Source organism: Rhinichthys klamathensis, unplaced genomic scaffold, assembly GCF_029890125.1.
Source record: "Rhinichthys klamathensis goyatoka isolate OS25496 unplaced genomic scaffold, OSU_Roscu_1.1 h1tg000152l_1, whole genome shotgun sequence".
Taxonomy (NCBI): domain Eukaryota; kingdom Metazoa; phylum Chordata; class Actinopteri; order Cypriniformes; family Leuciscidae; genus Rhinichthys; species Rhinichthys klamathensis.
The window spans coordinates 1,036,413-1,062,672 of record NW_026606687.1 but is presented as its reverse complement, the minus strand read 5'-3'; the positions used below and the strand labels follow the sequence as shown (position 1 = coordinate 1,062,672).

The 26,260-nt window shown below is 37.1% G+C and overlaps 1 protein-coding gene across 1 annotated transcript in view; it reads left to right on the top strand.

The window, feature by feature from the left end:
- The window catches only part of usp45 (ubiquitin specific peptidase 45), a 32,763-nt gene that overhangs the window by 353 nt on the left and 6,150 nt on the right, over positions 1-26,260 (top strand). The window contains exons 2-11 of the mRNA XM_056258511.1: positions 783-891; positions 1,106-1,275; positions 2,009-2,109; positions 2,528-2,628; positions 12,195-12,343; positions 13,828-13,923; positions 14,055-14,185; positions 22,099-22,186; positions 25,759-25,840; positions 26,053-26,144. Coding sequence (XP_056114486.1) covers positions 789-891; positions 1,106-1,275; positions 2,009-2,109; positions 2,528-2,628; positions 12,195-12,343; positions 13,828-13,923; positions 14,055-14,185; positions 22,099-22,186; positions 25,759-25,840; positions 26,053-26,144 — 1,113 coding nt within the window. The 5' untranslated portion in view covers positions 783-788. The remainder of the gene's footprint in view (positions 1-782; positions 892-1,105; positions 1,276-2,008; positions 2,110-2,527; positions 2,629-12,194; positions 12,344-13,827; positions 13,924-14,054; positions 14,186-22,098; positions 22,187-25,758; positions 25,841-26,052; positions 26,145-26,260) is intronic.

Sequence of the window (26,260 nt, the reverse complement as noted above, 5' to 3'; positions counted from 1 at the left end):
TTACTTAATACTAGGGAAGCAAAGGCCTTTAACTAGCCGGTATCTGTTGTCAGTACTTGTATCAGTTACCTGGGCAAGTCTCAGGTGTCGTGCTCTTATTTGTTTTTCTACAGTGGTTTGCTAATAACTAATTATACCGTATTGCTTTATTATCCTCACTTACCGATTCGTCAGTTATAGTGAATGGTTAAACTGCTGACAGGATACTTCCTTATCTAACCCGTATTCAATTGCTGTCATCTTACAGTATTCATGAGTTCAGAGAGTTCGGGTAGTCTGCTACTGTAGTGTTTTCCCCACTGAGATATTTGAGATGGAAAGGAAAAATTCGCAGGACTGAAGATAATTGATAGATAATTAGATAGATCATTCCAGAGCTTTCCAGAATCTTGTTCTTCACTAAAAACACACAGTGTAACGTTAGTGGGGAAAAATCAGAATAAGAAGAAATATAATATCAGTTTAAATGTTGTGCGTCCTTATTTGAGCAGTTTATAGGCTGCTTTGGATTGTTTTATTATGATTACTTATTAAAATAAAAAATATATACTTTTTTTTATGTAATTCAATATAAATTGTTTAACTCTTTAAAATAATTTTAGTCTTTTAGTTACAATGGATTATTTTAATATAAGTCTTTTAAATAATTTTGTCATTTTGTGCCCACCTCGGAAGTGTGCTGAGGCCCTCATGTGTATGTGTTATTTGAGAATGTTAGGCTTCAGAAACACAATTTTAACTGTGCTGTTGGTTCTCATACTTAGTCATTTTTTTCCCCCCAGATACAAATGCGGTTGAAAGACCCCTTCTCTTTAAAAACCGCAGACATGACCAAGCGGTCTAACAAGCCAAAGAAGCCTCGCGATGAAGACTCGTCCGACGAGGTTGGCGGTAAGGAAAGGTTATGATGTCATTTTTCATGCCTGTACATTGTTCATTGATGTACGTTGCAAAATCACAGAGAAGCATACAAAGCAATTATCAGACATTAAGGATCTATCATGCATGTAGTTCCTTAATCATTCCAATTCAGATTGTGGATTTAACAAAGCTTGTATAGAGTTGTAAACTCTTCAGTAAAGATGTATATTCTTGTGACATCTAGGGTTGACGTGTCAGCATGTGAGCAGGGCTGTGGACCTCAGCTCAGTGAAGAAGGCATTGACAGGCAGCATGTGGTCGGTGTGCTCCGATTGTCTTAAGGAGAGGAATGTGCTTGAGGGAGAAGCAGCAGGAGTACATGACATCCTCGTGTGCCTCAAGTGCGGGTTCCAGGTGAGATCTTCTCACTCTGAAACACTAAAATATTGTGTTACAATCTATGCAGTTCTGTCAGTGCGCAGTGTCAGGTTGTTTACGGCATATTAATATTTCACAAATATTAGAAACTTTACTGGCAAAACTTAAAAAAAAAAATTATAAATAATTTTTTCACAGAAAGTCATTTTAAGCATTTATGCTTTTTTAAGGCATTTTGTGAATATGTTGTCTAAAAGTTTGGGGTCAGTATGATTTTTAAAAAGTATCCTACGCTCACCAAGGTGCATTTATTTGAAATATAATTTTTTTGTAACAATGCAAAAGTCTTTACAGTCACTTTTGATCAATTTGTGTTTTTGAATAAAAGTATCAAAAGTTTGACCCAAAACTTTTGAACGTTAGTGTTGTGAAAAGAGGTGATAAAAATGGCAGCAGTGGTTGTTGGGTACTGCAAGTGTCAAAACCAAGGGGAAATACACTTTTATTAGGCCTATGCTTAAAAGCTCATATTATTACCCTGGTCGCACAGCATTTTTGAAAGTAGATTGAGTGACCCTACTGTTTCCTTTGCCTTTTGCTCACAGTATTTGAATGGGTCATTTAAGCTATTCAATATATTTGGGAGTATGGTAGAGACTTTGTTTGACCTTGATTTGACAGTGGGAAAAAAACATATTGACCAAAACTTGACTAGATCTTAAAATATATGCCAACCTTCAAACCTTGCTATTGTTGCTCTCTCTTCCAGGGCTGTAACCAGGCAGAAACTCAGCATTCCACAAAACATCAGCAAGCTCATCGCTCTGACTCTCACTGCATCACCATCAGCCTCAGTACATGGAAGGCCTGGTAGGAAACGTCAATTGATTATGCTGTATTGCATAATTATTTTATCATTTTTCCATATACACAAAGGATTTTTTTAAAGAAATTATTAAGGATGCATTTCATTTTAATATTTACATTATTATTATTTTTTTATTTAAAAAAAAACGCAGTTCTTTTGAACTTTCTATTAATCAAAGAAACAAAGTTATTTGAAAATTTGAATGATTTGCAAAAACTCAGCTTTGACATCGCAGGAATAAATTACAAAACAATGTATTAAAATACAAAACAATTCATTAAAATATTTCACAATATTACTGTTTTTACTGTATTTTTGGTCAAATAAATACAGCTTTCAAAGACATGTAAGCTCTTTTGTATTAGACATAAAATGCATAATAAATTGCATTTTGACATTAGTTTTGCTCACCTTTAACAGGTGCTTTGAATGTAAGGAAGAGCTCTCCACTCACTGCAATAAGAAAGCCCTGGCTCAGACTCTGGACTTCCTGCAGAAGCACTCAGCAAAGGCCGCCTCAGGTAGTTATTCCACAGAAAAACACGCAGAAGTGTGACTTCATCTTTAATTATAGGAAAACACTTCTTTTTTCATTTGCTAATAGTAGTGACAGTCATTACACTGTTGTGAAGATTCATCTTTGATAGAAGCTGACTCTTATTTACAGATTGAAACCTGAAAATTGCCTTGTTTTTGGAGCTCAAATAAGAGCTGGGTTTTCTTTCAAATGGCTCTTTTAGAAGCTCCTCATTGTTTCTCTGTACACAGCAATGCCATGTTAGCACAACTGTCATCGCTGACCTTTGCCCTGGGATCACTCGGTTTAGTTTTCCAAATACAATGAGGAGACATACACACTCTTTAGACAACCTGAAAACACTGTGATATTTCATTGACAAAAAATCTGCTGTTTTTTTGAGTGTCCTCTCCTATATTTATTTAAATTCAGTTTTGTGCATATAGCCTTTTAAAAAAATATATTTTTATATATATATATATGAAGCTTTTCACACATTAAAGAGTTAAAGTCATTCTAAACCCCATTCTAAATAGAATCCTTGGATATGTTGTCTCACGTTTCAAACTACAGTGACCCTCAGTTTAGCATTGATTTATCTCTTATAGGTGATATATTAAACTTTGTGTCACTAAGCTGTAATTAGCTGACTGCTTTCTGTCATTGAGCAGCTCCCTGGCTCCACCTAGAGCTCCAGCAGCAGCGATGCTTTGGACCCATGATAAAGTTACTCTGCTACACTTTTGTTTTTAATCTGTTGGAGGGATTCATGAACTCACCATCATCACCATTATGCCCTTGAGCAGGAGGCTTAACCCCAGGTTGCTTGAGTTGAACTGTCCTTGTAGTAAGAGTAAACACAACTTCCGGGAATGCATATTGTAGTATTTTAAAACCCGTTGCTTATTTATAACCACAAACCACAGTAGAAGTCCTCCTCTGAATATTTAGGATTTCCACCTGCTAATCTTGACTTTTCATCAGGTCCATCCATGCACATGTCATGATCATCTGCATCACACAGTTTACTGTATGTACATTTTGATGTCTTCCAATTGGCATTCATTTTTTTAATGAATCTATCAAGAACACGTGGGTAACCTCACAATCAGAAGAAAAACATAATTAGAGAGAAATAAATTACATTTCTATTTCTAATGAAGAAAATTAAGCTCTTTTTCAGTATTGCCCTGCTTTTTTACATTTTGACATTTTCATAACAATGTGCTTAATTGTCATAAACATAATGTCACAATGTACACTACTGTTCAGAAATTTGGGGTCCGATTTTTTTAAGGAAATTAATACTTCTATTCAGCAAGGATGCATTAAATTGATCAAAAGTGACTGTAAAGTTTACATTTTTAATGCTACAAAAGATTTATATCGCAAATAAACGCTGTATAAATGCTTTTAAACTTTCTATTCATCGAATAATCCACAAAAATATGAATCATCACAATAAGAAATGTTTCTTGAGAATCAAATATTAGATTGATTTCTGAAGGATTGTGTGACACTGAAGACTGGAGCAATGCCTGCAGAAAATTTAGCATGGCCATCAGTGGAATAAATTTCCTTTTCAAATATATTAAAAAATACCAGTTATTTCTTTGCAATAAGATTTGATTACTGATTTTACTGTATTTTTAGTCAAATAAACGAAGCCTTAGTGAGCATAAGTAGCTTGCCAACCAAACTTTTGAATGGTTAAATATGTATGTAGGCATAATTTTCTTCAGGCAAAATGTTTTTTTCCTGTTGTTTTTTTATTTTTATTTAGTGAATTTGCAGTAAAAATAGTGCAAGTGTTCTTGCAAGTTTCATGAGATTCACCCATGTAATTCATTAATATTGTAAAGCCTGGCTGAAACAATGAGGACCGACCAGCATAACAGAGTATGATCATGTAGTTGTGTTTCTTCATTATTACGAAGAAACAACTTCAAATACATTGTCTGTTGTTTTTATATTATTATTATTTATTCAAGTTTCAACTATGTGCCACGAAAGACAGCTTTTTTTCTCTGGTATGTAAGATTAGACGACACCTCCAACCGAGGCACAGTGTCTGTTAAAATGCTCATTTCTCTTTTCAGTGATGAGGAAAAGCTAGTGTACAATTTCACATAGCAGTGAAATATGCTACCACCTTGTCCTTGCATGATGCTTAACAGTCATTGAATCCATTTCCGTCCCTGTCCATGGACTCATGATCTGGTGTATCAAAGTTAAGTTCAGTTAAACCCAGCCTAACTGGTCTCCTGCCACTCCAAGGGCAGCCAGGCTCTTGCTAGAGAAGCTGCGCTCCAATTCCGTTACTGCCGCATGGCTGTGCTCATTAATGGCATTAGGCGCTCGAGTGGTGCTCCCCGGTCGGATTCCCTGAAGAACGGCTGCAGCTGTGTGGGGATGGGATCCTGAGCTCTGCTCCTCCCCCTGCCCAGCCACATCTCCCATGATCCCTCTTTGCTCACTCCGAGCTTCTGGGAGAGGGTCTCGTTTTCTTCAGGAGGGGAGCTCGTTTCGTATATAGAGCATCCTCTGCTGTTGAAAGGTGACGGATGTTGTGAGAGAGATTTTTTTTTTCCTTATGAAATGGCTGTATTTATTCCAAACATGTGAACAGAAAACTCAGTTTTGAATTGATTATTTCACAACTAATTTTGGGAACAAACATTGATTCTTTCTTGTAGTGGAAAACCTTCCCATTCCAGACAGACTCGCTTATCTTTGCACCATAGCCTTGACTTAACTCAAACGTCTTGATGTTCGTCGGATGATCATTTTTTAAACTCTCAGAGACCGAAATCTGAAGACAGAAAAGGGAAAATAGTTGCCCACGAGGTGTTGTTTTTTTCTGGTGAGGTCCAGAAGGTAGCTGGTGGTGGTCTGTGGTTTTGGGCCAGAGTTGGGCCACCTCCTGCACACATCCTTCTTACCCAGCTCTTTAAATTACCTGTTGCCATTCTTCCATGCTCATTGTTCCAGGCAGGCTGACTAAATGAGGAAGAAACAGGCGGCCATTGTGGCTGTGAAATGGACTGGCACTGGCATAGAGGACTGGTGAAATTGCATTTCTGCAATATTTGAAGGCCAGGGTTTTTTTAGACAGAGCTTGTTGTTGTGTTCGCTTTTTCGCACAAAAGAGCCCCAGCAAGAATTTTCCAGAATCCATAATAGTTTTCCACAACAACAGCAGGGAGAAGAAAGAAAATCTATTAACTGCGCTCTCTCACCAAAAAGGCCTTCAGCTCAAGTACCAGAGTCTTGGTAGAAAGAGACTTGACCTCAGAGAGCCAGGCTTGTGCTTGAAACACAGCTGGGAAGGCATTGTTTGAGGAAATTAAAATGTTTTTGCTTCAATAGGCATCACAAGCTGGCACATGCAGCAGTTGAATCTTTATTTTCTCATATTGATTTTCAATCTAATTTCATGTTTCATGAGGTGAGGGTTCAAACCTATTTTGCTCTACATTTCAGGTTTTTATTTTATTTTTAAGCACAGTTGTGAACAATTGCATGATAATCCTGAGTGAGTTGATTATATTAAAATTAACACAGAGAACTTGAGTACTCGGTATCTCAGCACTTGGAAAGTAGCATTTCGAAGTAGAGATGCACAATATTTCAGTACCATATTGTTTATTGGCAGTTTTTTTTAATTATCTGTGTCATATTTAAAATTTTATTTGGGCATACTTTTTTCCCGTATTTTAGATTACTTTTGCAGTGCCGTAAACAATTTTTTTAAAAACACTAATAAAATAATAACACTGTTAAATGTTAGCCTTCGAATATCCATTTTTCATACTGTACATTACATGCCCAAATTAACTTATCATTTATTTATTTTCAAATGTAAAACATTTTGTGTGTCGTTTTATTTTTCATTTATTTGGACAAAATAGTTTTGAATTTTTATGTTGTCGATCATAGCATAATAAATAATTATCAGCTTATTGGTATTAGCCAAAATTTTTAACACCAGTGCATTACTTACAAATCTACTAAATGCCTCCTAAATCGAGTGGTGCAGGGATGACGTCAGAATTCCGAAGACTAATTTGCCAGTGGTTCCTTCCAGATTTCCCTATGGGGTTTTTTCAATTTATGAGTAAAATAAAGCGTGTTGTAAACATAACTTGACGATACTTTGACGTTTTGTTCTACAACTTAAATTACACACACCCATACCAAAAAATTTTATGTCAAAATTATGTTTACCACAGGCTTTATTTTACTCATAAATTGAAAAACCCCATTATAAAACCCCATAGAATATCTTTGTTCTTTTGGGTTCTTCAGGGTTCTGATGTAATCCCTTCACAACTCTATAATTTTTCTTTATTGGTTCACTGTATTTTCGAATCTCAAATTAGCCTATATTTGATATACACTTGGATGGTTTTTAAACATTGTTTTACATTTAATCTATTGATGTTGAGGATTTTACAGCTAGGTCTTGTTGATTACCGAGGATGGTTAGCCTCGGGTGGGAGAATGCTTTTCTATTTAGGTCAATCCAGGACCAACGCGAACAGCACATTATGTGTGTGTGTGTGTGTGTGTGTGTGTGTGTGTGTGTGTGTGTATGAAGGAATCAAGACGTTGGATACCCTTGGCCTCAGATGGCAATGAAGCACGGTTTTCATGCCCCATGGCCACAACAAATTAACAAATTAATAAGGCATTTGGTGTTGCTCGGCCTTCCTCATGACTGCTTGCTGTCTTCAGCCTGAGGAGAGTTGTTCTTCACTTTATGAGAAACAAGGGAAGATTTTGAATAGTGTACATGTTTAGTGCATTAACTTCTATAAATCTGTGCTTGACTCTTCTCGGAAAGTTCTCTGCTGCGATGCTACAAAAACTTGTTACTTTTGTGACACTTTTGTTTCAATGCTTTTTCATGCTTTATGACTTTTTGGAGTCATGTATGCAAAAAGCAGATATAAAAGGTGAATTATTTCAGTGTGATGGTGTCTAGGACCAAGTGTAAATGGTTCACCTGAAATGAAAATGTCATTCCATCCTCTTGTCATTCCAAACTGACTATCTTTCTTGCATGAAACACACAAAAAAAGAATACTTAGCAGAATGTCTTACCATATAGGGTATAGGACGATATAAGAGACTTTAAAAAAAAAAATTTATTTGAGTGATATTGGTTAATTAATTAGCCATGTTCATTTCCCATATTTTTTCCATATTTAGCAGTGTTTTTATTGTATTGTTTTTTTTCACAGTAATACTGTCTTTACTGTATTTTTGATCAATTAAATGCAGCCTTGGTGAGATTAAGAGACTACTTTCAAAAACATTACAAAACCTTAATGTTTCCAAACTTTTGACCGGTACTGTATAATATATGAAAAAGTGTGAAAAAAATTGAAATGTTACCTAGTTTAAGTTGAACCTGTATGAAAACGGCTAAAACTGAAATAAAGAATTAAAGCTAAATAGAAATATTAAAAAAACAAAAGCTAATAAAAATGACAAAAGCACACTGAAGTACTAAACCTTGAAATTAAACTGTAAACTGAAAATCTAAAAATAAAAGCTGATTCAAAACATTAATAAATATAATAATCGCATATAAATAATGCTAAAATAACACTGCTAGAATGTTAATATTGATACCTGCTTTTTAAAACTGTGTTCTATACAACCTTTTTTATACAGTGAATGTGGATGGGGACCAGAGACCACTGTTGTCACTGTTAGCTTTCATTGTATAGAATAGAACAGCTTAGACATTCTGCTAAATACCTTTTTTTTGAGGGCGAGTAATGAAAGGGTTTCACAGCTCTTGTTTAGCCTCAAAGCTCTTAGGGAAGATCTTCTTTTAATGCAGTTATCAGGAAACCACATACAGTTCACTTTGGCGCTTGTGCATTTTGGAGAGAACTGGGTGGGGAGTGGGGAGTGGATTGCTGATCGTTTAGGCTGCCCCGGGGACATGCTCCACAGTGTCACTCCTGCCCATATTCGGTGGCTGAGCAAGGAGAGCCAGGTGGTGGTGCCGAGTTCAGGACAGTCAAGCGTGGCCGTGGTGCATGCTGACATTTGCCTTTGCTAACTGCTGCAGGGAGAGGAAAAATCTGTTTTTCCATATGCCTGTTCAGGGCACTGTCCTCCCCCAGTCCCCTCTATGTATCTCCTTCGCTGCCACATTGGCAGATGGCTCTCTGAACATTGTTTACCTTGATCAGCGGGCCCAGATGTGATGCAACTCATAGACATTCCCACATTGCACCATTTATTCTCCTGGTGCACTAAAAAAATGGGACCGACAAAATAAGTACCTTTTTTTTTTACATCACTTTCGCTCGTTCTCCTGTTTGCACATTGTATGCGCTGTGGGTCCCCGTAGTCTACACTTGTTTGCACCACAGTGTTCATGGACATATGGGCTCCCTCTCGAATGGCTGTATGGACACAGACAAACTTCCAGATGTTTTCGTGTAGCGCTACAGATGCTTTTGGCCCCACTTAGGAATAGCAGCACTCCAGTCTATTGTTTTGATGCCTGATTAACCCCTGTGAGAAAATCATGGGGGCACAGAAGCTACCCACTTCAGATTTTAATGGATTTTTCCTGAACAGGGCTTAATACTGGGGCAGTATGTACAATAATTGTGTGTGGATCTGCATAACATTTGGGGCAGCTTCGGGGAGCATTATTGCACAAAGGAAAACCAATTTACTTCCTGAATTGGAAAACATGGGTTGTCCTTGGACTTTCCCTCAGATGTGGCAGTGTGACAATATGGATTCAGGACGGGGGACTAAACAAGATGAACCTGTGGACACCGCAATGTTAGCTGAAACGCAAGACATTTAGTTGCACTCCTGTTGTCAGAAATAATTTTTTCCACCCCATCATATGCTTGGCCGAATTTGAAGGGTTAAAGAGGATATATTGCAGCCTTAAGCAGTTTTTAAATTCATCTATGTTTCAGACCCCTGGTATTGTCCAAGCAGAGATTCGTCAAGGACAGGTCTTGAGTTAATCTCGCCAGACATGCTAACATCTCCCCATCTACACAGCCATTCAACAGTCTTTTTCTTGTAATAGTGTAATAATAACACCCATTCTCTTGGATGTACGAGAATGCAAAGGAACGTTTTTATAAGTGCTTCGGTTTTGTGTAGTTTGTCCAAAAAGATGACCTCCAATACATCATATTCCATGTTGTTCACAGCGTGTCAGTGGGTGTGCATTTTTCTAACAGGAGGTAGTGTTGAAGAGGGAGGGGGAAATCAATGCACACTAAGGCATGTAAACATCTTACCTACATAAACTGCTAATTTTATCCAATTTTCTTAACCGAAATCATTCATGCAAGAATAAACCTATTGGGAGACACAAGAGTAAGGCATATTATTCCACTTGAGGGAAGAACAAGCTGTAGATATGTACAAAACCTGCACTCATCTATATGATATGAATTACTTCAGGTCATTTTGAAGTTATTTGGGGCACATTACATGAATATGATGCATATGATTTTTTTACAGCTTAGATGTACAAAGAAAGAAAATAATTAATGGCAAATATAATTTGATCAATAACTACAAAACAACATTTGGTCCCAAACTAGTGATAGTTCAATTTGGTCTGAATTTTCAATCGGTCACTTGAAACCCTGGTACCCATTTTGACACATATATTTATCAAATGAAAAAATATTTAATATTAAAAATAACTAATTTTGATGTTTATTCAATGGGAAAATAGAATTTAAATATTTTGTTTAAATATTTAAGTATTTATAAATATATATATGAGGACTCCTGAAGTGCAAATATAATATTGAGCTGGTCATAAAACAAGTACTTTAATTTTCCTTAATTGGCTGTGCTCTTGCTTTTGCATAAATAATAGTTCAAAAGAGTGTAAATAGTATTTAGTTGTGGCAAGCAGTACCATGCTGACTTTCTCTTTCATTCTCAGTGCCTTGGGTGCTTGCAGTTGTTCATTAATGCTTAATTTGACACACTTGTATTCTCCTTCACAAATGGTGCCAGTGACAATAAAAAAAAGAAAATATGGGTCCTGAGATGTTCATGAATTCAACCTTTTGTTATGGCTTGTCCAATGCCTTTTTGCAAAAGGCCACCGACCGGATTGTCAACGGTCCATCAAATCAAAACATAAAAAAGTGGGGGGGGGGGGGGGGGGGACAAATAAACTGCATTTTTCCCAAACGTAAATTAGTTGTATCTTTAATACAAACATTGCCTGACAAGTTCGGTTGTGTATATGTAGGCCACTCTGTACAATCCACTGAATTGCAACCGTTTTTTTTTTTTTTTTTTTTGCCTAGTGGAAAATGCAGATAATTGATCAATGCATCAATGCAAGGTAATGTTATCTCATAAAGGCTAAATTAAGGGGTGTACTTCATAATGTTCATTATTGAAAAATGGGAGTCAAATATACGTCAACCCCATTTCACCAAGGTCCATCTTGGAGATTTATTCCTTACCCCCAAAGATCCATGATAACTAGCTTTAAGTTATACAATAAAAAAAAGTTAAATAGATGTAGTTGTCTCATTTTCAATCATATAATATTATATTCTGAATTTTCATTGTTTTATGGCAATTTTCCCCATGTATTTTGCATGTCATTGGGTACAGGATATCCACTATTTATTTACTCACTAGATTCAGAAAATTGAGACTTCTTTTAAATGATATTGACATTATTTTGTTTTAGTATTTAAATAGACTTTGTGCAATATATATTTATTAGATGATCAAAGATGGTACACAATGCAGAACAAAAAATATTTAATAGGTCTTAGAACACAATATAGTTCCACTTTAACTTTTTTGTTGTCGTTTAATACATTTTTGCTCAAAGAAGTAGCCATTGTTAGAAATCATTGATAAAATAAATCGCATCATTTTATGTATCCTTAATTGTTGAAACCCATAATGCAGTCTTCTGAGGGACTGAGAGCTATTTACAGGACCGACTGCTCGCTCTGAATTATCATGCAGGTTGCTTTCATGTCTCCTGAGTGTTTAGGGCAGTGCACCCGTCATTTCTCTGGAGTTTAGCTTTTTTTGTGTAGAAAAACTCTATCTTTCTCTCTCTGCGGGCCTTGTGTTTAGCCGCCTTTGCCAAGAAGCTCCTGCAGAGTCGTGGCAGTAGCGGGGAGCAGCTGTGCTTGTTCCCTGCTCCCTAACCAGCGTACTTTTATCCAGCTGTCATCTGCAGCCTCTCCCAGCTGATACCCAGAATGTTAACCCATTTCTGCGGCAGAAAATCAAGCGCACTCTGAGAACCAGGCCCTGTCCAGGTCTGTGTTTCTCAGAAGCATTGTGAGCCAAGTTGATCATAGTGACTATTGGTGCCAGACTGCCAGTGGTTCTACGATCTACGTAGGCGTGCAATGCTTTTGAGAAACGTAGCCCAGATCTTCATATAGCAGAAGATCCGTTTTCATTTCTCTCAAATAAAGTTGAGTTTTCTGCCTATCTCCATTTTTGAAACTACTTTACTATTTAGTGTGTTGACTAGAGATCTATCAACTTGATTTCTGTCCTGTCTTTTAGCAACAACCTCAAAAATTATCAAGCTCAGAGAGGAACCCACTGAGTATGTGGACACTCAGAGAGGGAAGAGTCCAGTGAATAGCACACTTATCCCAGTCAAGGGCATCAACAACCTGGGCAACACCTGCTTCTTCAATGCTGTGATGCAGGTAAAGTCTTGTCTGAGAACTCACATTACTCACTTTACTTTTACTTTTAACTTTTGTTTGTGTCAGTTTTGTGTGTTTTGGATGGTTTAAGCCAGTTGGTTTCTGATCTGGGCTGTTAACACAAATCAATTCAAAATACAATTCAAATATCTGGAAGTGTTGCAAACACGGGCCTTTCACCCTTGAGCAAACACTTGACCCTTGCTTGTTGGGTCAATATAAGAGTCAATATATTGAATGACACTTCAGGTTCCCCTTGTCAGACAGTTCACGTAAGAAACTTCACTGTAACCAAAAATTTCTATTATTTCCAAAGGATACAAAAAAAAAAAATTATTAATTACCACAACTATTAAATTAATAAATCTTAAATATTTGGCAAGTTTGTAGTTTTGTTTCTGTTAATGCTGCTTTAATTCTGTTCTGCTGCTTTGATAACATTAAAAATTATCTTAAATATATTGTCTTCAGTGTCACATGATTCTTCAGAAATCATTATAATATGCTGATTTGGAGCTCAAGACACATTTCTTATTATTATATTAATGTTGAAAACAGTGATGTTCCTTAATGTTTTTGTGGATGATTTTTGATCAATTTAATGCATCCCTGCTATTATTTTGTTTAATTGTTTTTTTACTGAGCGCAAACTTTTGATTGGTGTGTATATAAATATATATATATGAAGACTTCATATGCAAAAAACCTCTATGTCTGTCTGACATTTTTCTTTTAAATTTCCGGTAGCATTTTTTTTATCAGGCTCCTGTGTTTAGGTTCAGTAATTTCACTTTAAAGGCAATGAAAAGGTTATTAGTCAGTTTTTGAAATGTCTTATTTACAAAAATGTCACTTTAGTCAATTCATTGGTATTTAACAAATTTGATTGTCCTTTGCTGCAAAACTGTCTAAGTCCATGTGTGCTTTTTTTTGTTGGAAAAACCTATAAGTCCACCTCTTTGGACAAGACATAGTAAACATTTTTAATATCACTACTGCCACACCACGTCCGTATCGTATTCTGGTCCGAGTGCTCACAGGGTACCCAGGTTCAAATGTGACCTGCGGCCGTTTCCCGATCCCATCATATCTCTCTCCATTCACTCTTCAGTGTCCTTTCTGAATAAAGGTATAAGACTCAAAAATATAGTCAAAAAAATAATTCAGACAGCACACTTTGTTGGATAACGACAACCAACAGAAGACAAATAGAAGACTTGATACAATAACTACACCACTGTGTTCAAAATAAATACAAATATATTAATATAATATTTAAAATATAATAACCTATAGCCTATACAATATTAAATATATATATGAAAATAAATGTACAATTTTGATGTATTAAAATAAATAAAGAATAAATAATAACTATAAAAAGTGTACTTTATAAAAAGTGTACACACACACACACACACATATAATATAAATAAGCAGAGTGTGTGATAACTAACTTTTTTCCATTGTTTGTTTTGGTTTAGAATCTCTCCCAGACCCACATGCTGAATGACTTGATTCAAGACGTCAAGGAAAAAGGTCATAAGATGAAGATCTGCCCCTCTGCTGAGACTAACTTGGTATGTTCCAACTAAACTGAACTGGACTAGAACAGTCTCTCTCATAATCTCATTCATGTTAGCTTTTAAATATACAGAAAACCTCACCGTTTGTATGTTAGATGTGATATCATTACTATGCTTTCTTGTAGGGGCCACTAACTGTGACGTTACCCAGCCCAGAACCCCTCACCTCAGCCATGTTTCTGTTCCTCCAAAGCATGAAGGAGCCTGGGAAAGGGCCGGTCTCACCCAAGATCCTTTTCAACCAGCTTTGTCAGAAGTATGTCTACACCGCCGCCATTTGTAAATATCTACTATGAAAGTCTCAAAAAGCTGTGTGGGATAGTGGATCTAAATGTGGCTAATTGATCGTCACTGTGTGCAAGCCTGTTTTGAGCTTAAATGGTTGGTTGGTTCCCTGCTCTCAGGGGTTGATTTTTATGCCGTGTACTGGCTAAACGGTTCACTGGCTGTTGTTTAAACGTTGTTTGAACGTGCTGAATGGTTGGGTGGCTCAGACAGGAGCCTGCCAGGCAGTTGGGTGTCTCTCTGGTGCTTCTGTGATATTAACTCAGGTACTGTGCCTTTATCAGACCTGTGGGTTTGCATATGTGTACATGTGTGTCCTGCTCACCTGGCATCATCTCAGCCTTGAGCACACCAATTCGTTTGAGCATATACACATCACATCACATCAGCCATTACGAATGCATAAAACAATGATGTGAAAAAGTAAGTATATCCCATGAAAAAATTTTATTTTTCCTTTAACATATAGACATTGGGGACAGTCCTGAGGACAGTTGTTGAAATTGATTATTTTCCAAGCTAATGAAAATTTCACTGCACTTAAAATAAATGGATTTAAAAATAAAGGTTTCAGAACAATCTGTTCTGGCTGGGGCTGAGCACAAGATGCTTCAGGATGTCTCAAAGAACTCAAAATGCCCAATTATGTTGAAAAAGTACAAAACTTGTTATTAATTTAGTTCATTTATATATATATATAGCCGCTCTGGAGAGAACCGTGATGTCATCGTCCAGCTCAGTTTAGTTCTCAATCTCATATAATGGTGTCAATGCATGCAGATCAATACTATTGCTGAATATTAAATTTAATGTCCCCAACTAAGCAATCCAAAAGCCAATGGCAGCAAAGTTGAAAAAAGGCGAAAAAGGCAACAGTTTAAGGAACCAAAACTCCATCAGGTCACCTTTGATCAATTAAATCTGTTTAAAATCCTTGCTAAATAAAATAATTAATTGCTTTCTGTACCCAAACATTTGAACAGTAGTGTATGTGAAAGTAAGTACACCCAGTGGTGTAGTCTAGTTTTTTGTAGTGAGTATACTGTGATATACCAGCCCCCCCCCCAACCACCGCACCCCCGTCCCCCACCCGCTGCCGCCGCCACCCAATTTTCTACTGTTAAGTGTTAATCGCCATCTAACTCAGCCAGTAAAGAGCTACATTTAGCCTTAGATGTTATATGAATATGGTCCCTGAAGCACAGGTTTTATCAGCTTACAAATAAAAGACTTAAACATTATAAGCACAAATAAAAATTTACTTTTTAAAAACGTGTGTGATATTCCTTTAAAATTATGTTTTAATAGATTTGATTATTATTATTTTAAAAAGTACATCTTACTATGCAATTTCTTTCATAATTCCCTCGAGTTACTTTATTTCTCTCTACAAACTTTTATTTTGGTGGGTTGTAAATTAAAGACATTTGAGCTTCTGTGTGTTTTAATAAACTATTATTATTATTATTATTAGGCCTACTTGAAGTATACTCTACTGTGCAATAGTAATATATTTCTGTTATATTTTCATCAAGTTATACAAAACTTTGATTTTGACAGGTTGTCATGAAGACTAGTTTGTGAGTGTGTGTATATGATACGAATGAATGACGATAGTTTTATCAAATGAAATGGTAAAATTCTTGTGATGTGACTCTCATAAAAGCTCTGTGATGAAGTTCAAATGTGTGCATGTCCTCCTCATAGACGCTGAAAACACAACGCGTCACGCGCGCTTCAGTGTGTAGTAGAGCACACATTGAGCGCTCATTCACAGAAACACGCAGAACATGCTTTAATATTCATAGACACTTAGTACATATCGAGATTTGATTCATTGTATCATTACTTTTGATTTGTTCATTCAAAAATGGCCAAATTGCGTGACGTTACGCTTTACAAAGTTACATTATTTTGTTGCTGGGTTCCGCGATTCGATCCGTGTCGCTGCGCAAACACAGACGTCACGGCGGGCGGGCGGCGGGGTGAATTTATGAATGAAAGTTCTTTCACAAAACGATGTTGTTACGAATCCTCATGCTTTTTAAAGAGGGTATACGGAGATCTTTGACATTTCCTAGTGGGCATACGGAAATCCTTGACATTTTCTAGTGGGTATACGGCGTATACCTGCGTATCACGTAGACTACACCACTGAGTACACCCCATGAAAGTTTTGTCCTTTTTTAACATATTTATGTATTGCAGGTACAGATAACATTTCTCAACACCAGTACATATGGTTTCTGCAGATGTGATTTATTTCAAAAGCTCAAATACTGACCATTTATCCACACTTTTTGGGGGTTGAGAGTGAGACTGATAATTTTCCTTGTGTTTACAAGTCAAGCACAATTGTCACCCTCTCTAGTCACACACAAGTCTGGTGTCTAACATGTGAAAGCATTAAAACTCTGATTCTCTCTGCCTTGCATACACCTTTAATTTCGCTGTCTGCACGGCAGACCCACATGCACACACTTTCAGTACTACAGAGAGCAGCAGCTCGTAGGGTCAAGTGAAGGCCTTTTGTGCTGCACAGTCCTTGACAGGAAATAGTCTGTTTGTTTAATGCATTTGTTGACTGGCAAACTGCGGGTCACAGCTGCTGGTCTAATAGGGTACTTGAACTACTGCGCCATCTTGAACACCATCTTGTACATTTGCTATGTTGGACAATGTGGCAGAATGGCATCTTTTGAGACATCGTGCTTTAAAGGACAGTATTTTTGAAGGTGGGATGAACACCAACCATTAAATGGGTGAAGAACAAGTAGTGTGTGTGTCAGTTTGTGTGTGTTACACAGCTGAGTGCTGTTGGCATGGTTGGTCGAGGGCCAGGTCACACTGCCAGCTGGACAGATAAGCAGCACCAGTGCCAGCAGCGGTCCAAAGAGCAGTGAGCAGCCTTCCCTGCTCACCACACACTGCTCCTGGTGCTACTGAGGGTCCCAGCCTGAAACATGGCCTTATCTTATGTTTTCTGTAACTATATTTGAATTTTGTATCGTAATCAGCTCTCAAACCCTTTGCATATTTCATGTTGAGATTATTGTCAGTTTATTGGCTGTTTACCGAATAATTCCTTGGTTCTCAACCAGGAGGCTGGTTGGGGGCTTCTGTAAAAGTCAAAGTGGCCCTCAAGATGTCTTAAAATGATTTAAAATAAGATAAAACATAAGCTATTTCTCATTTTAGTTCATACTCTCAACAACTGTTTTTTTGTTGTTGTTGTTGTTGTTTTTTTGAAAAACCAGGGTTCCAATGTTCTTGGAAAACCTGAATTTGTGAAGTAAATTTTATGTTCATCAATTGTCAAAATCAGAACAGATCGGTTTCATAGAACTGTTTGTTGTGTATGTTTTTTGCTCAGTGTAAGATGGGAGTGTTTTATATTCGACTGATGTAGTATGCTTGTGTGTGCATTGCAGCATTGTGCTGAGGCTGCCTGGCGTCTGGTACTAACTCATCCGCTGTTAATTGTGTTAGTGGTTACAGCTGTCCGTCTGTGACAGGGCCATATTGGGCATACCGCTACAGGCTCCTTCAGCCTTCTCTTCCAGTGGAATGAGCTTCCAGAACATTCTCGGTCTCTCTCCCACCTCTCCTACTGGAGCCCATCTCACCCGTCAGCTTCCCTCCAGAACACTTTCACTCAGTTCTGCTGCTTATGCTGAGCTACACCAGCATGATCGGCTTACTGTTTGGCAGATGCAGATATCTAGAGACATTTTAAAATTGCTTCTGCAAATTTGTTTTTGGACTCTTGAACATAAAAATAATCTGTATTGGTATCAGTCAAAAATTGTAACATTAGTCAATATCTAATATACATATGTATACATGTATTTTTTTTCGATTCTTTGATGAATAGAAAGCTTAAAAGAATGACATTTATTTGAAATGGAATTTTTTGTAACAATGTAAAAGTATTTTTTGTTACTTCCGATGAATTTAATGCGCCAAACTTTTCTTTATTTATTTATTTATTTTTATTAAGAAAAGCATCTCAAGCACAGTACAAGCATAATAAATGCTCAAATGTGAATAAACATATAATCACAGTAACATGCTTATACATATAAACAACTAAATAAACCAGAAAAAAAGGAGAAAAAAATTGTTTATCCAGAGCTCGTCTCCTTAAAATAACCTAAAAATGGGCTCCAAGATTTCAAGAAAAGATCGGGTTTCATTCTAACTCCAAATTTAATCTTTTCAAGTTTGAGGGCAAAAAGTAGGTCAAAAACCCACTGATGGTAGGTTGGAGGAGATGGCAGCTTCCAATTAATTAGTATAAGTCGTCTAGCCAACAGTGTGCAAAGTGCAATATTATCCATCTCTAAAGATGTAAGTTTAACATTGTCCGGAAGAACCCTAAATAAAGCTGTCAATGGGTTGGGGTCTATTACTGTGGTAAGAATTTATGAGAAACAAGTAAATATCCCCCCCCCCCCCCCCCCCCCAAAACCTTAACAACTTAGGACAGGACCAAAAAGAATGAAACAGAGAGGCTGGCTCCACAACACAGCGTGGGCAGGTGGGGTCTAAATCAGGAAATATCTTGCCGAGTTGCACCCTAGACCAATGAATATGATGCACTACCTTGAATTGAATAAGCTTATGCCTAGAGCTAACTGAAGAAGAATGTATCCTTTTTAAGATAGTGTCCCAGGTTTCATCTTCTATAACAAAATACTTAAGTCCTGCTCCCAGAGAGATTTTAATGATCCGCTAGATGGGGTTTGTTTGTCAATTATTATACTGTAAATCTTTGAAATGGCACCCCTTATACATTTATGTTGGTCTAAAATACACTCCAAGACACCACTAGGAGGGGCAGCGGGGAACTCCGTAAAATGTTTACGGGCAAAGCTCCGAACTCGAAAATACCGGAATAAATGTGAATTGGGCAAAGAAAATTTATTTTTAAGTTGGTCAAATGAAGCAAAATTATTATCTATAAATAGCTGATCAATTGAAATTAGACCCTGTGACTTCCAGATATTGAAAGCCCCATCAAAAAGAGAGGGTGAAATAAAGGGAAAAAATAAAACTTAATCAAGCATAATAAATCCTCAAATGTGAATAAACAATTAATCACAGAGCTCTAGAGCTCTGCGAAACTGAGTCCAAACCCTCTAATGCGCCAAACTTTTGAACTAAAATGTTTTTTTTTTTTAAGTGAGTTTATCAGATTAATATATTAGAGTGGTGGAGCAAAGAGAGAAACGGAGAAAGAGGAGGAAGAAGGCTGTGTCTCTAGACCCCCTGCTCATGACCTGTGTTAGAAGCAGGTGGCTGGACGTTCTTAAAGGAGAACTCCGGCGCAAAATGAACCTTTGGTCTAATTACACATTGTTACCTAGTCAACCGTTATCTGAGATTTGTTTTCATGATTATCGAATGTAAATAGTTTTATCTCTAAAAACAGTTTAGCCTATAAAGCTAGTATAACGCTAGTATATTGGGCATAGTGTAATGACAAATAAAAATCGCTTGTTAATACCACTAACAAGGCTGAAAATAGACCCACACTAACACGGTAGCATAATGAGGGTCCCTACCTTCAAACCGAAGCATTGAGAACTTTGTCAGTGTCCAGACAGTTTAATAAGAAGATATTTTAAACATACAGTCAACTTCGTGTATACAGGCAGAAGCCATCTTTGAAATACAGCCTTTACCAGTTGATCTACGAACGCCGATCCAAGTGCGCTGGTGAGAATGTGAACGAGCTATAAGTTGTGATAAGGTGAGCGCAAACAGCAGGCTTGGATCGGCGTTCGTAGATCAACTGGTAAAGACTGTATTTCAAAGATGGCTTCTGCCTGTATACGCGAAGTTGACTGTATGTTTAAAATATCTTCTTATTAAACTGTCTGGACACTGACAAAGTTCTCAATGCTTCGGTTTGAAGGTAGGGAGCCTCATTATGCTACCGTGTTAGTGTGGGGCTATTTTGAGCCTTGTTAGGGGTATTAACAAGCGATTTTTATTTGTCATTGATCTATGCCCAATATACTACCGTTATACTAGCTTTATAGGCTAAACTGTTTTTAGAGATAAAACTATTTACATTCGATAATCATGAAAACAAATCTCAGATAACGGTTGACTAGGTAACAATGTGTAATTAGACCAAAGGTTCATTTTGCGCCGGAGTTCTCCTTTAAACACACTTTAGTCAGATCCAAACAGAACGTCAGACCTCATCAGCCCATGGTAGAGGCGGTCCAGACTGCCTGACCATCCGTGCTGCCCGTCCTGCCATTCACCCAGCCTGCCCTCACACAACACGCAACACGCACGCACACACACACACACAGTGCTTGCAAGCTTAGCAGGTAATACTGTAGCAAAATACATTGAGCATCTGGACAGCCTCAGTCCTAACCTGATCCAACACTTTGACTTTGCCCCTTTATCCTTGGATTCATCACCAGACCAAATGGCCTTCCTATCATCTTGACCAGCTATCCAGCCTCACTGCTCAACAGGTTGATGCAGGGCCGGCTCCAGCTGCCCTTATGTTCTCCACAGCTGGCACACATCTGGCCTGGGTTGCCCAGCATAGAATCTAAAGAGATATTTTTCCATTCGATTTACCTCTGGGTTAGCTGGGAGGAAGGACAAACATGCCCACTTTGCCACTATCCTCCAGTCTGGCATATTTAGGGTGGTCTTGTCTGGTTCTGTTCTGTTCTGTAATTTCAGTAATTTTAGTAATTTTGAACATGTGGCATTAAATGTGTTTGAAGGACACCAAGATATGACAAATGTTTAGAGATGCACTGAAATTTAGGCTGCCGTAAATTTTTGTTCATAAATGCCATAAATTGCTGTTGTCGGTTTTAGAAAATAGGCGGAAAATCTTGGCTGAAAATTACATTAAAGAACTCTAATGGAAAATACTGGTTTCTGATGATGTTTTTCTAGAAAGTGTTTTCAGTTGATCTTTGTTAAAAATGGTTTGTTTAAAGGCAGTATCACATTGATCAACACTTACATGCAGAATTACATTGGGCAGCCATTCACTGTGGCACCTGGGGAGCAATTGGGGCTTAGGTGGCTTGCTCAAGTCAAGGCCAAGCGCACCTCAGTCGTTTCCTGCCGGTATTGAGAATCAAACCCCCGACCCTCTGGTTAGCAGCACTTTGTTCAATTTTAGTGAGAATATTTTTTTTACCATTTGAAATATCAATTACAAAAGTAAACCTACGTAAAATAATCACACCATTCTAGAAGAATCTAACAAAATTACACATCAACAACAGTGAGCAAAGATGACACTTTTCAAAAGATGAATTACTTTTCTGTATAAGTTTTTTTTTGACATATTAAAATGTTGAAATTGAATACTCACAGACTTCCTTTTTAGATTTTTTGTTTAATTTGCAGTTCTTTGAAGTAAAAAAAGCAACAAATTCCAATCTTCGAATTGAAATTCAGTAGAATCAGAGAACTGGTTAATGAATACTTTGAAAACGTTTATGTATCTGGTAGCGTATGAAAGTATATGTGTGGCTGCATGTGTGTGACCGACCTCAGCTGGTTGAATGATGAAATGAAAAGTGAATGAAAATTGTCAGGGAAAAATAACAGCCACCTCTAAGGTCCTGAAACCTGTCAAGAGACAGCGGGTTACCTTATGTAGCATCAGAGAAAAGGCCTTGAGAGAAGATTATGTCCATTCTTCTCTCGTCTTTACTCATCTATATGCTGCTGATTGCTTTTTGTGTGTGGCTAATTGGTGTTTGCGTGGCTTTGGCTCCTTTTGTCCCTTTAGATGTATTTACACTTGTGTGAATGTGTTTGTGACAGGAATTCTCATTCTGTGCCTCTCTGTGTGGTGTGTGTGTGTGTGTGTGTGTGTGTGTGCAGGGCCCCTCGCTTTAAGGGTTACCAGCAACAGGACAGTCAGGAATTGCTGCACTACCTCCTGGACTCTATGAGAGTGGAGGAGACAAAGGTGAGTGTGTGATTTAGTTTTTCTTACACATGGTATGAAAATCAGTCTAATGTGATCCGATCACAAAGAATCAGACCATTTAGAGCTGGCAAAAATGTGCATCATCGTTAAAAATCCTTTCCTTGCTCCATATCCAGATTAATTCTTTAAAAATGCATACAAATAAAAAAAAGCAATAAAGTATTAAAAAATATTTTTTTAATATTTCAATTTAGTTTTTTTTTTTAAGTTGGTATTTGGCTGATCTAAATATAAAAACAGGTGAGCAGGCGGTCCTTAGCTTTTGTTTAAAGATTGAGCTTTTAAACTACAAGTGCATTGTGGTCAAGTTCTAGAACTGTCATCCTGTTTCAATTGGAGTGCCTCAAAATCGATGTTAATACCAAGTCTATAGGGGGTCTTGTTCTCAGCGTTATACCCTCAGTCCTCCTCAGTGCATACATAAACAATACCAGTCACTGCAAAGGGCTACTTTTGCATACTGACGTTGGGACATTGACCTCACGTGAGCAGATGCATAGTAGTTAGATAGGGTGCTTCTTGTAGAATGATACAGCTTGTGGGTCTCATAATACGGACATGCCAGGGGCCAAGACCCACACATCCCCACCAGTGGCCCTAACTGCCCTAAGAAAGCGGGTGCAGCATTGGGCGATGAGCCCCAGGGCCAGCCAGGCCCATTCAGACTTGTGAATGTGGACAGTTGTGCCACTTAGGAACCTTGCAAGTGGCGCGACTGGCCTCATTGTGCATCCTGGGAAACAGTCAGCTGCTTGTTGAGGCTTTGTGATGGAGGTCCGTCCCCACCTCCCCACCTCCCTCCCTCCCTCCCTCCACATTTTGGGGCTGCAGAGGGGGAGAACACAGGAAACAATCTGGTTTAAATGTTCCTCATTAGTGATGGGCTTTATATCGAGTTTGTAGAATATATTGATATATAAACGAAAGGTTAAGGCAATACTGTTTATATCAATATACACTAGTTTGATAATACGAGCGCATCTGAAAAATAGCGGAGGACACAGAGTGAGCTGCTGCATGGGAAGTACATAATCCAATTTGTCCGAAACATGAGACATGCTTGATATTAAAGGGTTAGTTCACCCAAAAAGGAAAATTCTGTCATTAATTACTTACTTACCCTTGTGTCGTTCCAAACTGTAAGCACACACAAAGTATTCTCGTTGCTTCATAAAGTTAAGATTGAACCACTGTAGTCAAATTTTTTAAATTTTAACGACCTCTTTACTACCTTTCTGGGCCTTGAAAGTGGTAATTGTGTTGCTGTCTATAAGGGATCAGAAAGCTCTCAGACTTGGATTTTATCAAAAATATCTTAATTTGTGTTTCCGAAGATGAACAAAGGTCTTACGTGTTTTGAACGACATGAGTGTGAGTAATTAATGACAGAATTTTCATTTTTGGGTGAACTAACCCTTTAAGGGCTTCAAAATATACAAGGATATTCTCCATCTCTAAATGTTAGAAGGCCATGCAAATATTTCCATTTTGCTGGTTGGAGTGGATGAGCCTTATGTAAGAGAGTGGTAATCATCAAATGTAGGCTAATATAATTATTAATCTTAGATGAGAGAATGTGTGCTGTTCTTACCAGTTAACATTTTGTTTTTATTTATTTTAATTTTTAACTTAGTGATTTTAACTGGTTTAAAAAGCATTATATTTGGTTTTAGATTGTAAAGTTGTTGTTACAATGGTAGAATGTAATGTAATTTTTGCACATAATATATGTTACATTCACTATATTTGTTTTTATACCCGTCAATATGAACATTGTTTGTAGGAAAACATTGAGCAGGATGTGAAAAAAAAAAAAAAAATCTTTTCTAACCAAATAGAAAAAACAAGATATATATTGTATATTGCTATTCAGCCAAAAATTACTGAGATGATTTTTTTTTGTCCATATCGCCCAGCCCTATACCTTGTTATCATGTACTTCAGTAAATTTACAGACAGCTTGTATTTCAATATATGCACATAACTTTGAAGATATAACAAATAAAAAAATATTTATAAATTAACTATTCAAAAGTTTAGGGTCAGTAAGATTTATTTTAATGAAATAAATTAATACTTTTATTCAGCAAAGAAGCATGAAGTTGATAAAATATTACAGTATAAAATTCTTTAATGTTATTAAAGACTCGTATTGTATTTTAAATAAATGCTGTTCTTACTTAATTGTCTATTCATTAAAGAATCCTAAAAAATATATGTATCACGGTTTCCACAAAATATCAAGCAGCACAGCTGTTTTCAACGTTTTCCATTGATAATAGTAAAAAATGTTACTTGAGCAGCAAATCATCATATTAGAATGATTTCTGAAGTGACACGGAAGACTGGAGTAATGATGCTGAAAATTCAGCTTTGCCTTCACAGACATAAATTACATTTTAAAATATATTTAAATAGAAAACAATTAAATTGTTGTAGTAATTCATAATATTTGAGTTTTTACTGTATTTTTAATAATAATCTGGTGAGTTTAGGTGACTTCTTTCAAAAACAAAAAACTATTTATTAAACTAAGAATGTCAATTTCAAAAATAGTTGGGGTTGTGATCAAGATCATCGCGATTTTGATTGATTGTTTTATAGAAGCACACTTCAAAATGCTTTGATTCGTGTCTTAGCTATGGTTTAACAGTGCTGAGACCCCTTAAGACAGTCACTAAACATGGACACCACAATATTTATGTCGATTAGCCAATAGGATCATTGCTCACAATATGCTAATTAACATCAATGAATTATCACCAATTAGCTGTTGAATAAAAATGCTAAGAAAGGGGCCGCTTAACTGAGCTCAACTTCTCAAGAGTGTGTGGTGGCCTAGTTATTTTAGGGTATGTGTGTGTTTGTGTGATTAATTAGTGTGTGTTGTAGCGTGGTCCGACTGGCTGAAGGAAAGGGATTAACCAGGCTTTTGACCTAAATAGGCCGTCCTGAGCGTGGGGACGGGACAATGGGGGAGACTGGTCGAGCCCCACAGACATCGCCACCACGGCCAATTATCTATTGATTGGTGCTTTGCTGTGACTGTGTCTTCTAACAGCTCGCTCACCAACACAGTCACTGACCATGTCACCTCTCATTAAGAGCACAGCGACACTCGCCTTCAAAAGTCTTTATGCCCACACATACATGGGATATACAATGCATGTGCCGTGTAAAATATGTGAAGCACACATTTACTTTTCACCATGTGTTCATGGCCCTGCGATTCCTTTAGTTAATTTACCGCAACATAAACCTGAGAAAAAAAAGAAAACATCCAAGGGTGAACAGTTTAAAGTCTGAGGGGGAAACAGCCATGTCTTATTTGATTGTTTATAGATTGACAAATACAGAAAATGTTTCACACATTTTTTTATTCTTTTTTTATTTTATTTTATTGAAATGTCAACTTTTTCATTATTAAAAGATATAAACGTCTTTAATGTTCCTCTATTATTTTGAACATGATAAAAGGAGCTTTTTGTGACAGCAACTGTTTGAGCTTCATTATCTAACAAAGTGGCATCACATTGTGTTTACATTGACAGCGCATTAAAGCAGGCATCCTCAAAGCCTTTAACAACCCCACGGAGAAGACCGCTGATGAGGAGACCAAACGACAAGTGAAGGGTGCTCCACCTCTGCTTCTGTCACCTGCTTTTTACATCACTCAGAACAATATTGCCATCTAGTGACAGCTTGCATTCACAAGCTTCTAGAAAGAATGGCACTGTTTACATTTAAATGATCATTTAAAAAGGATCTATTATTTGTGTTCTGCATATTTGAGTAGTTTGTATGTATGTGCGTGTATAATTTTGGCTTGTTTTCATGCTCTACAGCTTATGGAAAGGAAGGAGTGAAAATGAATTTTGTAGATCGGATATTCGTCGGAGAGCTAACCAGCACCATAATGTGTGAAGAGTGTGAACATGTGAGCATTTCTCATTTGTAATGTACAATGTCCAGTACATAAATATTAATACATTAATTTTAAATATAAATATAGTACACATTGTGTTATATAATATTTGTTTAAATATTTGTAAT